This window comes from Oratosquilla oratoria, chromosome 21 (genome assembly GCF_046742065.1).
Source record: "Oratosquilla oratoria isolate Oo_2021 chromosome 21, ASM4674206v1, whole genome shotgun sequence".
Classification (NCBI taxonomy): Eukaryota; Metazoa; Arthropoda; class Malacostraca; order Stomatopoda; family Squillidae; genus Oratosquilla; species Oratosquilla oratoria.
In genome coordinates this window covers 50,312,724-50,325,881 of record NC_134797.1, presented here as the reverse complement: position 1 = coordinate 50,325,881, position 13,158 = coordinate 50,312,724, and the positions used below count along the sequence as shown (strand labels likewise).

At 38.9% G+C, this 13,158-nt stretch overlaps 1 protein-coding gene across 17 annotated transcripts in view; it reads right to left on the bottom strand.

Moving 5' to 3' along the window:
* Positions 1-13,158, bottom strand: part of LOC143036906 (sex-lethal homolog) — a 64,801-nt gene that overhangs the window by 17,839 nt on the left and 33,804 nt on the right. For 8 of the 17 annotated variants that reach the window (XR_012967410.1, XR_012967413.1, XR_012967415.1 and 5 more), the window contains exon 7: positions 10,113-10,157. The exons of 6 other annotated variants lie outside the window; for them this stretch is intronic. Coding sequence is in view for 3 of the 11 variants with exons in the window: in XM_076204861.1 (XP_076060976.1) it covers positions 10,113-10,157 (45 nt within the window). In the remaining 8 variants the exon portion in view is untranslated. Of the gene's footprint in view, positions 1-4,537; positions 4,604-10,112; positions 10,158-13,158 lie in introns of all 17 variants that reach the window. 3 more of the 17 variants (XR_012967411.1, XR_012967416.1, XR_012967417.1) reach the window with 1 other exon arrangement.

The following is a 13,158-nucleotide window of genomic DNA, read 5'->3' as shown; positions in this document are numbered from 1 at the left end:
TCAATCTGGTGCCTCAGATCTCTCTTGCAGGAGGCCCACAACTCCCAGGTAACAGGCAAAAAGCCACTGGACTGACCTTATAGTCTACATTCTATATACAAAGAGCTTTTCCCCACTTCTGACCCAGGGCAGTGGAAAAGATGCAGGGATGACCCATCATCCAGGAGGTGCCAATATAAGAGGGAAGGAAGAGGGTAGAGGGGAGTATGTAGGGAATGGAATGGGTGGGAGTAGTTCCTATGCCTTTTTCTTTTGGCTACCTTCTGTGTAAGGGGGAAAAAAGCCTTTGGTATATGTGTGTGCAAGGGAGGTAGCCATGCCAAAGGGCAGGTACCCACTCCCACTCATTTCGCTCACCCCTTCCTTCCTCTCATCTTAGCTCCTCATGGATGATAGATCATCCCTGTATCCTGCCCACTGCTCTGGATCAAAAGCAATGTAGCAAGACAATACATTCCCAGCATGGCTGTTTCACTTAATCGGCCAACCCCCCACTCACTACAATTTCTACCTGGCACTTCAAACTTCCCAACAACTCCATCTACTGGTTCATTCTCTACTCTAGCACTGAAATCTCCCAATACCACTACATTGACATTCCTCCCAAAACTCTCTTTGCACTAATTTAAATCTGCCCAAAAACCCTCCCTTTTCTCTACTCTTCTTACTACCAGGCCCATAGGTGCTTACAAAGATCCACATCTCCCTTCCCAATTTCACCATCATCATTCATTAAACTTGAAAAAATGTCCTTCCACTCCACCACAGGCTTACATATACCCTCACTCACTAGTAGTCACCATTTCCTTTCCTTGTCCTCTCTTCACTCCTGATACCCTCCCCACTACACTGAAACTCAAAATCACCCCTCCCTTTCAACTTAGATTTACTTAATGCTAACACATCCATCTTCCTTCTCACAAACATACTGCCTATCTCTTTCCTTTTACTATTATCCATACCACACTTTTGCATATTAAAAGACCCAAACTTTACAGTTCTGGTTGGAAAACTCCTAGGCCCTCTTATACCTTGATTTCTCATAAGAATGTACCAATAGGGTTACGGAAAGCAGTATGCTTAGTCCTACATTGTCACTTTTCTTTTTCCTCCTACCACAAGGGAGAGGCAAATATGGAAATATATACTCAAAGTGGTAGAAGACAGCATTAAGAAAGGAGTGGGGCAGAATGATGGAGGGCCAGTCACAGTACAATAAAGCACAAAAGTTTCTTTATGCTTGGATATCTCCTCTAACATAGACAAAATGATAAGAGGCTCTGGTCTGTAGAAGTGCCCCATATAGTCCCTAAGTATTGCTTGCATGCTACTGCACAATAACATGCTGCCAATATCCATAAAGTCACTCATGGAAAAAAATAATGTGTTGTACAGCTTGGTTGGGGCAGTGTACTCCTAAGATGAGGTGCTTGGTATCTTCTGTGTGATGATTGCACCCGGGAAAGTTTGTTTCTGTGGACAGGTACTGGTATGGTTTTATTGTTAGATGATGACCTGATCAGAATTGTGCAAGTGTGATTCTTGCTTCTCTTACAAAGGGTTTTTCTGTGAGCCTGATATCTGGAGAAGTCTGATGCAGTAAGGTTGTTTGGAGTTGTAGTGCTTGTTATGTGATCTGAATATGAACGTGTGTTTGTATGAATGTGTTGTGTACTGCAGGTGAGAGGCTGTTGATTTTTCAGTAATATACTGCAGTTGGTTGGATCTGTGTGATGAGTGAGCAGGGTTGAGTGGTCTTGTGTACATTTGTGTATCTACCATTTTTTCACAAGCAAAAACCCAACAACCAAATCCTAAGAGAAAGAATAAGAAGAATAAGAATACTTCTACTAATAAATATACAAGAATCAGTACAATACATTCACACTAAGATCTGAAGACAGATTACATAAAAATCCTTCTTACGAGAAACAAGACCCATACTAGTATGGTTGTGTTCAAGACAACATCTAGCTCAAAGACAGTACCTGCACTGAATCGTACTATCCTACATACAACCATCATACAAGGCACTGTACATCTATCCAACACCACCAAACACTAACTATGCCTGGACAACAACACAACATTTCTTCTTTGAATGACTTATGGGATTATCTGGTGGCCATTGCCAACTATTTGGGAGCTGTGTTTTTTTTTTGCAAGGAATAAATCAACCCAGTGGCCCTGGTATTTCTCGTGCACCTTTGGCCTTTGTAACTGACTATAGCCTCTGGGTGGGTCCACAAGACACTCAGGGAAGATGTATTGTTATCTAAGTATTATTGGTAAGAGGCATCATAGTATGAGGTGTTCCATGTCCTCTTGTGTGGTGATTGCACCTGGGGCAGTTTGAACCTATGACCAGGCTTGATTTTCAATAGTAGTTATATGAACAACTTATGTTTATAGTAAAGGTGATGATTTTTTTTTTTTTTAATCTATTTTTTACATTTGTATAGCTGTTTCCATATATATGATAAAAGAATGGCACCCTGTTTGGGTACCTGGTGAATGCTATAACAACTGAATGGAACAAAATCTGTACTGCCACAAATCTTTACCAGGTTCATTGGATGCAGGCTTCAAAGTAAGTTTTTACGAACATAAGAGCACATATACAAACACAAATATAATTCATCTGTACAGCTGGGAATCACTTATCGTTACCATAAATTTACCACAAGTTTTGGCATGCCTGACTCATTGGGCTTGTGTAAAAGTTTTTTCTTAAAAAGGTAAAGATTTCTATAGGGTTGAGTGTCTTTGAAAGATGGCAAAGTCTGAATTCCAATAGGTGCTTGTTGTAATGTAGGTAGTGAGGTTTTTGAAATTGAGGAGTGTCAACTCTTGGGGAAGGGACATTACAGGTTATGGGCTGGGCCTGAAAGGGATGTGAAAAGTGGGAGGGGTTCCTTATGGTGTAGGTCTGGTATTACAGGTAGTCAGTATACAAGGAGGTAATCGTCTAGAAGTGAAATGTTGTTGGCTGGTCTGTGCTGTATGGTGATAGGGAGTGAAATGTTAGGGAGGATGTAAGTTTGCCTTGTGGGGTTCTGTTGGCTCCTCTAATGAGGTGTCATGTATTTAAGTCTTCTAGTAGACAGCAAAGTGGTGGGAGGGTGTTTAGTTGGATATGGTCTGATGGTTTTGCTGAAGTGGTATTTTTTGATTGGAGAAGACAGAGCAGATAGTTATTGGGCTGTATAGGAAAAGCCTAGATGCTGTGGCTTAGAGTGGGAGTGAAGTGCATAATAATTGTGATGAAAAGCCTGAGCAGATGGAGGTGGGATAAGTATGATATAGCTTTTTAGGGCCCTGAGTTTGGTGGTTGGATTTTAAGAGCTTGTGATCTAATGCAAATGTGTTAATGTATTGTATGACTTGTCTTCCCTTGTAAGGGGAGGAAAACAATGGATAGACAGTATTGTGTGGTACATGTGGTAAGTTCTTGCCGATGTTTGAATATTATGTTGCTGGTTTAGTTTTTGTTTTTGCATTAAGGTGCTTGTGTTTAAGCAATATATTGAGATGGGTGAGCAAGTTTATGGGCTCTTAAAGAATTGCATCGCCCTTATTTTTATGTGGTACATAGTTTGTAAGATGTCTAATCTTGTCTTCCTGATTACTAGGAACCATGCTGTGGAATTGTAGTGAAGTGTGGTTCTTAAAAACAGTTTGCCGACTGATTTATAATTTCCTTCTGCTGTCCAAAGCCCATGCTTGTGGCTGTGGCACTGTTTTCTCCAAATCCTATGCCTATTTCCACCCCAACTCTATCTGACTTCTATTCCTTCTATACTAGCTGGCTTTCTTGCATTCTATATTCAATACAACATTCCCTGGACAAAATACAGGAAATGGAATGTTATTTTACAGGGCAGACATCTCAGACTGCTATCTCCCCACCATGTCTCTAAACTCTGTCATGCCCTCACAAGTGCAGTCCCAAGGGAGTCCTAAAATATTTTTGCAAACTTCCAATTTTTCCCTTTTTTTTTTATTATTATTATTCTAAATGGAGATTTTCCCTCTTTTTCCTTCCTTTTTTAATTTTTCATTATTATATGTTATTTTCTATTAATTTATTAATTTTTTTCACCAAAGGAGACCTGCCAATTAGTGACTGCTCCCCTCCTAGCCAATGACATAGAAATAAACCCACACTCACAACAGGCAATAGCCCAAGAATTCTTTCCTAAGATATCTATGGATGGATTTGTGAGCCATTACTGGCTCTTGTGGGGTTACTGGTTTTCTAAGAGAAACTTGAGGTATAAGACAACAGTGATTTGGAGTTTGATATAAACAAACTCCATTTACCAGTACTTAACCCCTTCATTGTGTTAGACTTTAGTAGTTTATCATCACTCATCAGGCAATTCTATTCAGCTGAGGCAAGTGCCCTTCACAGTGGAAGGGTTAAATACTGTAGCTTTTTCAAATTTGTTTTCTGTCTCAGATTTTTAGAAAAGCCCCCAACTTCCCCCATCACCTTACTCTTATTGATGTTCAAATCTCAGTTTTCTCCACTCACATTTCTCTCCAAAGGCTGTCAATTCTTGTTGCTCCTCCTCACTACCTCTCATCAGCACTACATTATCTGCAAAGAGTACGTAATTTAAATTCCATCTCTCCTCCCCTCGTCTATGTGCTACTCCCATCTGCTAAGTCCTGTTTCCTAACTCCAAAGGGACTTAAATCGAACTTGGACCTGTCTTCGCCTTGAACTACCACCTAAATCCTTAAACATACATTTCCAATCACAGCTGTTCCTAACTGCTTTCCATTCATGCATTCATACATTTCCAAACCTTTATACTACTGTCCCCCCTTTGACACTACCATATACATTCACTAATTCTAAGAAATTATACTTCTCTACTCACTACTTCCTGCACATTTTCTTTTCAAGGCTGAACATGTGGTCCACAAATATGGCTCTCCTCTTTGCTCATTTTGTCATTACTACTAACATTTTTTATCATGCTAAATAATATCTTGGTAATTTTACCATTATCTTTTAAACTACAGTAGTATAATACACATATTTTCCCCATCATTCAGAACTTCATCTTAATACTTGAATATCCTCTACATGTAGCTGACCTCCCCCAACCACCACCACCATGTACTACTGACAATTTTCCAGCCTTGAACATCGACTGTCCTCCCCACCTCTTATTGTCCATCTTCCCGCTACCCAAGACCTAGTCTTGCGGCACCCAACTCCGCTATAAACCTTTCACAACTTGCAGGCCTATCCTCCTAATTCTACCAGTCCCACACTTCCCTTCTTCACAACTTGATACCTTCCTAATGACCTGTTCACTCCAAAACTTATTTTTAATATTTATATATATATTTTTGAAGTCTGTTCCCCATATTTTTGTCACCCCAATATCCTAAAACATTAATTTTTAAATTCCAAACTTTATATGATTTTTAGATGAAAACCCTCAAAATTAATCTCTTACTTTTCTTTCACTTTCTACTGTAACCATGACATCCCTTCTATACTGGGGGTTACTTTCACTCTCTTAAGGCCCTTCACACATCATTTAATGGAGACTAAAGCTACAAAATGGTTGAATTCCATGTGAATCATTGGTATCTATTCTGTTGGATAGTGTAGCCATGGGTTAATTTCCATGCCAAGATGAATGTAGGGTAGGATGAAAAATTTCATCCTGCCCTCCGACTTAAAATTCTCCTTACTACCCATATGACTCCCTGGTAAAAAACAATGCCTCTGTTATATTGTGTGTCATAAAAGGTGACTGAACAGGGCACAGCAAGGGGACTGGGATCCCAAGCCCCCTTTTTTGTATCTTTCTCCCAATCAAGTAACCAAGTAAGAGGTCTTCTCCATGAATTAGCAAGGAAGAAACAACACAAAAGAATATTGCCCATGTCTCATTACACAAATCCAGGAAGACAACTGTAAAACGCAAAAAGTATGTAGTGTGAAGGTAATATTGGACCGTCCAATCATGAGAGGGGTATCACTTTACGGAAAAGATATGTCAAAGACCAGGAAAAAATGAAAGCATGCTCTTCAGTTGATAGGGAACAAACTTGTCAGAGGATGAACAAAAATACCATTCTCATTAATGCTACTTCTGTGTTTTTTCCAAACCTGTGAACAGGTTGGACCATATAATAAAAATGCAAAACAATATGTCTAGTTTGTTGACAAAATTACTTGCTGCCTTGATATTTACTGACTGGAAACCCACAGCTCCACTGTGGTTAAGTGCAGTCGTTAGACCTTTCTACAGTTATTAGTGTCAGGCAACTGTTGCCCCTACAACTTAGTAGTAATAGTATAAAGAGATCCCATTCAGATTCTCCTAACAAGCAACTGTAGTGCCACCTCATGAAACCACTCCTCCAAAGGAGCTTCCATGAAAGTTGCAGCACCACAGATATCTGGGTGCAAACAAAAATAATTCATAATATATTCACCAACAAGCAATATGTCTATGTTGTATTGTACTTTTTAACCTGGAAATGGTGAAAGTGGTGGATGTAATATGTACTCTCTTCTAGGGTTCTATGGAGCTTTACCCATCTTCATATCCCAATTACTATGCCACTGAAACTTTCAAGTAACTTCACATTTCTATCAAGGAGCACCTCAAAAAAATTCCATCTTCTCTTCACCATAGCCACTGGCAATGTAGCCATACATCCTTCCCAAAATTACTGTCTCCATGAAAGTTGACAACCTAACTCTATTCTCCATCTCAGCCTACAAAGATTCCACTTAATTCTGTAACTACATACTTTTGTTCATGCTGCTGCTGCTGCAAGGACACTCCAAGACAGCTATATAACACCCTCCTCCCAGCTATGAAACAGACCTAATTTCTGGGCCTGATCCCATACTATCACCTTACTTGAATCCCCCAACCAAGAGTATCCCGCCTCTGAACAACATGACCTCTTAAAATCATTATCCCACAAAAACTGGGAAGTCGGTGTGGGGATCATTACGGATTCTCTTCCTACTCTTCATAAAAAGCAGTCAATTATGTATGCTTAGTCTACTCCTGTGCATCATATCCCAAATGTTCCTTTGGTTATGTTTCTACTCTATTGCCTTAAGCAATACTTCTAGTGATTCATCAACGATCTATACACTTTTCTACAGGGAGGACTCATTTCCAAACTATCCTAGCCCCACAGGATGTAAACCTAATACAACACACCAATATTCCTATAGCAAGAGTATGTGTGTGTGGATATATATATATATACACACACTTCCTTTAATTGTTGTAAAAGTTTTGATGACTGTAACCCTGTAATCCCACAACAGCTGGTAAAGGTCCTCAAGCCCTCCCGAGACCTCCCTGAGAAGAAACCTTGGACTGATGTCAAGTGTTGTATTAGTTTCTGTTTCTATGTTACTAGATGAACTCCTGTAGCACCCAATGATCTAATGCTGTTGTTCTACCTGACAGGATAAAATTTTTCTATAATGCCTCCCATGTTCTGTCTTACGGTAATCATGTGCATATCATGAAGTCTGAAGTATGGAAAATACAGTTTCTTTGGAGGGAATGAAAGTGTTGAGAAAATGTGGACTGAATGAGAAATGACAGTAGTAAATATGTTTAAGAAAGACATATTCAAGTAAATGTAAATGAACATATGTGGTCAATGGGAGGCAAGTTGAGAACCTTAATGGGATTGTGTTGTGGTGTCCAAAAGGATGACTGGAAGAGTTCTAAACACGAATGTATTGAAGGGAAAGAGCAATGGAGTGTTTGATCGTCTGGTGGAAAAGATTGTGAGTGGATACGAGAAATTAGAAGTTGTGAGGATGAGGTGCTGAAAAGGAAAAAGGAACATCAGGCAAAACTGACAGACAACATCTGTCATGTAGTGAAAATGTGTGTGTGTGCATGTATGTGAAGTGAGAGAAGAAAAAAAGAATGGTTGTATTTCCTGGGGGAAATAAGTGTCTAATGGTAAGCAGGTTGAGAAGAGTGGATGGGAACAGAAGGAAAGAAACTGATTGGTAGACTAAAAATATGGTAGTGGCAGAAAAAAAGAAATGCTGCAAAGGTGAAATTAGGAAGTATATGAGAAGTATAGAGTAGATGGTGGGATTGGCATTTCTCTGATAATTTTTTAAAGGAATAAAAGATATTTTAGAAAAAAGTGAGTGTATAAAGAGCCATTTAGAGAGTGGTAAAGGGGGCAGATGGCCACTTGTTAATAGAAGTACAGACTGAGGGAAAACCTGAGAACAACTTCAAGGTGTTGTCAAATTTGGAAAAGGCCAGGTGGAAGTGAAACTGGGGGATGCTGGCAACAAGTTTTTTGTACAAATAGAAGGGCATGTCTGATGGTTCATAATGGAGGGAATGAATGATTAAAGGTGAATATGGAGTTGCATCAGGGTTGTACGCTATTGCCATGACTGTTTAACATGTATTTAGTATAGATGGAGTACAAGGTAAATGCTGTATATAAACTTCAGTTTATGCCAACAGAAGTTTGCTAATGGGGAAGACCACAATGATATAGATATTTTAATTAGGGTTGAAACAGCTTAGATGTCATGAGAAATTGAAACAGCTTTCCATACTGATGTACGATTGGAATTACTCAGGAGACAATGTAGCCCAAGCTGGTGCAATAAACTGGAGAATATGGATACTGACCACATTGGAGCCATGCATGATAATAATGCTAAGTATAATAATTGGAGAATAGAAGACTGGACCCCATGAGGATTGCTCCTTTCCTGTGTACTACAATTTGGTAAATACAATGAACTTAAACCCAAATTCTGTATTGATACATGCATACACATGTATGCAGACAAACACAACCAAAGTTGTTCCCATCTTATAAAAGGGGCAGCCAAGTCAAAGCACATACTCACATCTTACACTAATACAATCCACTCAACCACCCTTAACATCCAAGCACTTTGGAGACAGCCCCCCCCCCCCAAAAAAAGGGGGGGGGGGGACAAAGACAAAGCTGCATGGTACAACTCTTCTACAGCTGGGCTCAACATATGGAAATGGTTTACTTCCACCAATTTGTTGAATGCCCCTCCTTCATCCATTGACACCAATCTTTTGCATCAACTTTTCCCCAATTGATAGACATTCCACATACAGCTGTCATAATCTCTTTCACTCTGACCACCCATCTCATTTTTGGTTTTTCTTTCAATCTAACTCCATTCACTTCTGCTTTACACACCCTTTTTTCTCGTACATTCTTACCACATGTCCAAACCACCTCAACACCTCAGCCCTAATATCTATTACAATATTCATCCTTATCACATCATATAATCACATTTCCGGCATAGAATAACTACACTCTTTGAAATCAGCAAGACTAATCATATGTGCATGTATAACCCATTTCAGGTGCACCTCATGGTGGACATAATGTTTGCAGGTACTCGTGAACAGCAATGGAAAAATTATTTTTGTTCTGTGGACATTCTTACAGTGGTTTGTTTTATATCCTATTCATACTTAGCGAGGCAGTGGGATTTCTCCATTCAAACCTAACATGTTCCTTTAGTTAGGTGAAGTATGTCTGCATGTGTGTGTGAAAGGACATAGAATGGAGAACATGAGGAAGGGAATGAGAGGGTGAGGGGAGGAGATATGGGAGAGGAATGGACAAGGAAGGGTACGAGAGGATGAGGGAGGGAGAAAGAACAGCTTTACTGTAACAGTGTTTTATGTTCATTGATTATGTATGGTACTAGTTTGATCCCACTCCTGCTATGGTGTGTTCTTTTGTCAAACAAGCAATACTAATTAAGAGGCTATACCTTTTCACCACTGGACAAATGCACTACATGTGCATTTGAAAAATTAATATGAAATTATATCTAGACTAAATTAAGATAATAAATAAATGAACTGCAAATTTGAGTGATAAAGTTACTAAGCTTAAATGTGGCTTATAAATGAACATTTATCTTGTACCTGTTTTGTTTATACTGAAACTTTGTGTCCACTGACAATCACTGCTTTGAGTACTGCATTTCCAAAGCTGCACCAGAAACCAAAAACTTCTACATATTTCTTTGTGTACAAAAAGTATACAAAAGTTCAACTGACCTGGTATCCCACTGACTGTACCGTACTGTCCATGCTCACCTCATTCTAAAACACATTTTTGCAACAAATCAGTAATTCTTTTCAATACAATAGAAAACAAGATATAAAGCTTAAATTATGGTGGCTAAATACGGTTTTCCCTGAAGTAATGGGAAAACTCTGCCAGACCTCAAGATTCCACATACCTGAATCATTTCTGCACACTATAATCAATAGTTTGATTCAGCATATAAACTACTCTATTATCACAAACATTGGTTGGTGTCCCAAACATACTGAATACACCTGCTTTACTATCAAGGCACTAATGCTCAACACAATATGCTTTATTTCATAATTTTCAGATTACTGAATTATGTGGAAAATGAATTAGTCTAGTAAACTTACTAATAACCCCAACACATAAAAGGAGCCCAAGGATACTCTTACAATTATGAAGGAAAATCATAGTTCATTTGGTTAAACTCCATTAAACTGGCAATATATATATATAAACAGTGTATATATATATATGATATAATATATATATACACAAACACTTTCTGATGAACCATTTCAAATTTCAGTTGTCTATATTGACAAATGGTAAATAACTACAATACTGGGACAAAAAGATGTTGAGTTTAACTTAAAATATATGTAATAACATGGTTAAAAATTGCCAACATTTATAATAACAATAAGCAAATATGATATCATCTGTGCAATCCTCAACATCTTTCCAGGTGTCACATGACCTTACAATACACGATTCAAAGAATCTTATCTTAAAGTGCTACACTCAGCTCCAATAATTCTCTAAAATAAATCTGGATTAAAAATTAAATACAATTTCTGCAATCAAGCATTCAAACAGGAAAAAAAAAAAAAAAAAAAAAAAAAAAAAAAAAAAAAAAAAAAAAAAAAAAAAAAAAAAAAAAAAAAAAAAAAAACACACGCACACACATAATTTCACTCTTTGGGCAAGGGAGGAGGAGGAGGGGGGCAAATTTCCTTATGGCTTGATATGCACGACAAGAACTACCTTTTAAAAATCTCCAACTGTGGCAGCTGTGGTATATTTCATGACCACCTCTGCCTACGGGGACCTATAACATTAGTGCCACATCAAAATTATCAAACTGCTACACTGCCTTCGCTCCCCCTGGTAAAATATAGTACAAACTAATTTTGACTGTATAGATCCCATGAAATAGAATAAAATAAATGTCAAAGGCATACTCCACAGGCCAAGGTGGTGCCACAGTGGAGAATAACTTCAAATTTTAAGGCAAAGTAATACATAAGGACACCACGTCCATGGCTGCATACAAAATGGGATAATATCAAAGCTTTAGGAATTATTCTCTCCTCAACCACCCAAGGTTGAAATGATGATGATCCTGTAAAAACACAAAAGTAACTTCCACCGTTGATGAGCAAGAATTTTCAGAATGACCATCGAGTCATATATACAAGACATACATACTTGCAAATACACACATCTTTCCGTACCAAGCCTTCCACTATCAATCAATCCATTGTCATGCTTATTATATATATTTTTTGCAAGAGATATATGACCCCCCCCCCACACACACAAATCAAGCCAAAGATTTTGTGTAGCTGACTGGAGTGAATAAATGAAGAGCAGTAAATTATCAGTTGTTCTGCATCTTGTTTGATGGTCACATCTTCAGCATTTGGTAGTTTGAGAGTCAAGTGGTGACCTGAATGACATGTCAGTGTCTTTGTCTTGGAAGTTACTTATCTGTAGGGTTGACTTCTGGGCAAGTTTGGTGTATGTGCTTTGGTATGGATGCATTCTGGGGGTGCTGGGAGTAGGTTGTTAGTTGCATAGAATGCTTCTGTGCTGGTTTTGTGGTGTTTCATGGCCCATGTTTGTGTGATGTGGTGCAAGCCCTCTACACTCACACAAGCCAACATACACATCTTCTCTCCAAATCACACTTTCTTCTCTACTACAGAAAACATATATCTACACATCTGCTTCTTCTACATGCTCCATTCACCCTGCTTTCCTTCCTCACATCCTTTATACATTTCTTCATTGTTCTCTTTCATATTTGTGTGCTTCATCTTTAAGGACTTCATTAAGCCTCTCCTCCGCACCCACATCTCCCTGCACCTTTTCAATATATTCTCCCTCTCTATATCTTGTCCATTTTCCCCCCTTCCACCTTCTTTGTATCTTGTACTTTCTCCTAAAACCTAACTCTTACAAAAGTCCAGTGATTGCCCTTATCTTGGATAATCTACAAAGCTTACCCCTAAATCTACTTATCACTTCCATCCAACAAGGAAGTGATAATGTCCACAATAATGTATGGAGTAGATCTGGAATTCATAAGTGGCAGAAAGCAAGAGCATAAACCAGTTTGAGATGAAGAGCTTCAAAAGGATGGTGAGACTTGCGAGAAATGAAGAGGTGAAGTGGAAAACAAGGGTGGAGAGATAGGGAGACTCAAAGAGTGCTAGGATGGTTTGTGCACATGAAAAAGTAGAAAGAAGTGGAAAGCAGAAGTTAATAGATGGAACTCAGGACCAGGAATGAGGTGGATGGACAAGGTGAAGGGGTTGGATGCCAGAGGAATGTCTGTTGAGCAAAGAAGTGTATGTGCAAAAGGAAGATGTGAAAGGGGAGAGGGTGATGTCTTCTTTCCAAGCAGTGGGGAAGATGCCCTCCACATATATTTAGTCAAGTGTAAAGAATATTGTGGTTGAATGCATGTGCTGTATAACACCAGAGTCATTGTCTGGGTTTGTCTGTTGCTCTGTGGTTGCTGAAGGGAGCTGAAGGGAGCGAGGGTGTTCACGTAATTGTCGCATACAAATAAGGAGCGACACTTGTGAGGTCCTCTCTCTTATTCTCCATTTTATCACACCTTGCTTCAAATTTATGTACAGTTCCAACTTGGTCTATATTCTCTTTTCTAATTATCATATTCATATTCTTCTCCTTTTCTGCGGCCTTGCTAAGGATGTGCTGTGTCTTGCGACACTGCTTCTGACCCAGGGCAGTGGACAAGATGCAGGGATGATCTGT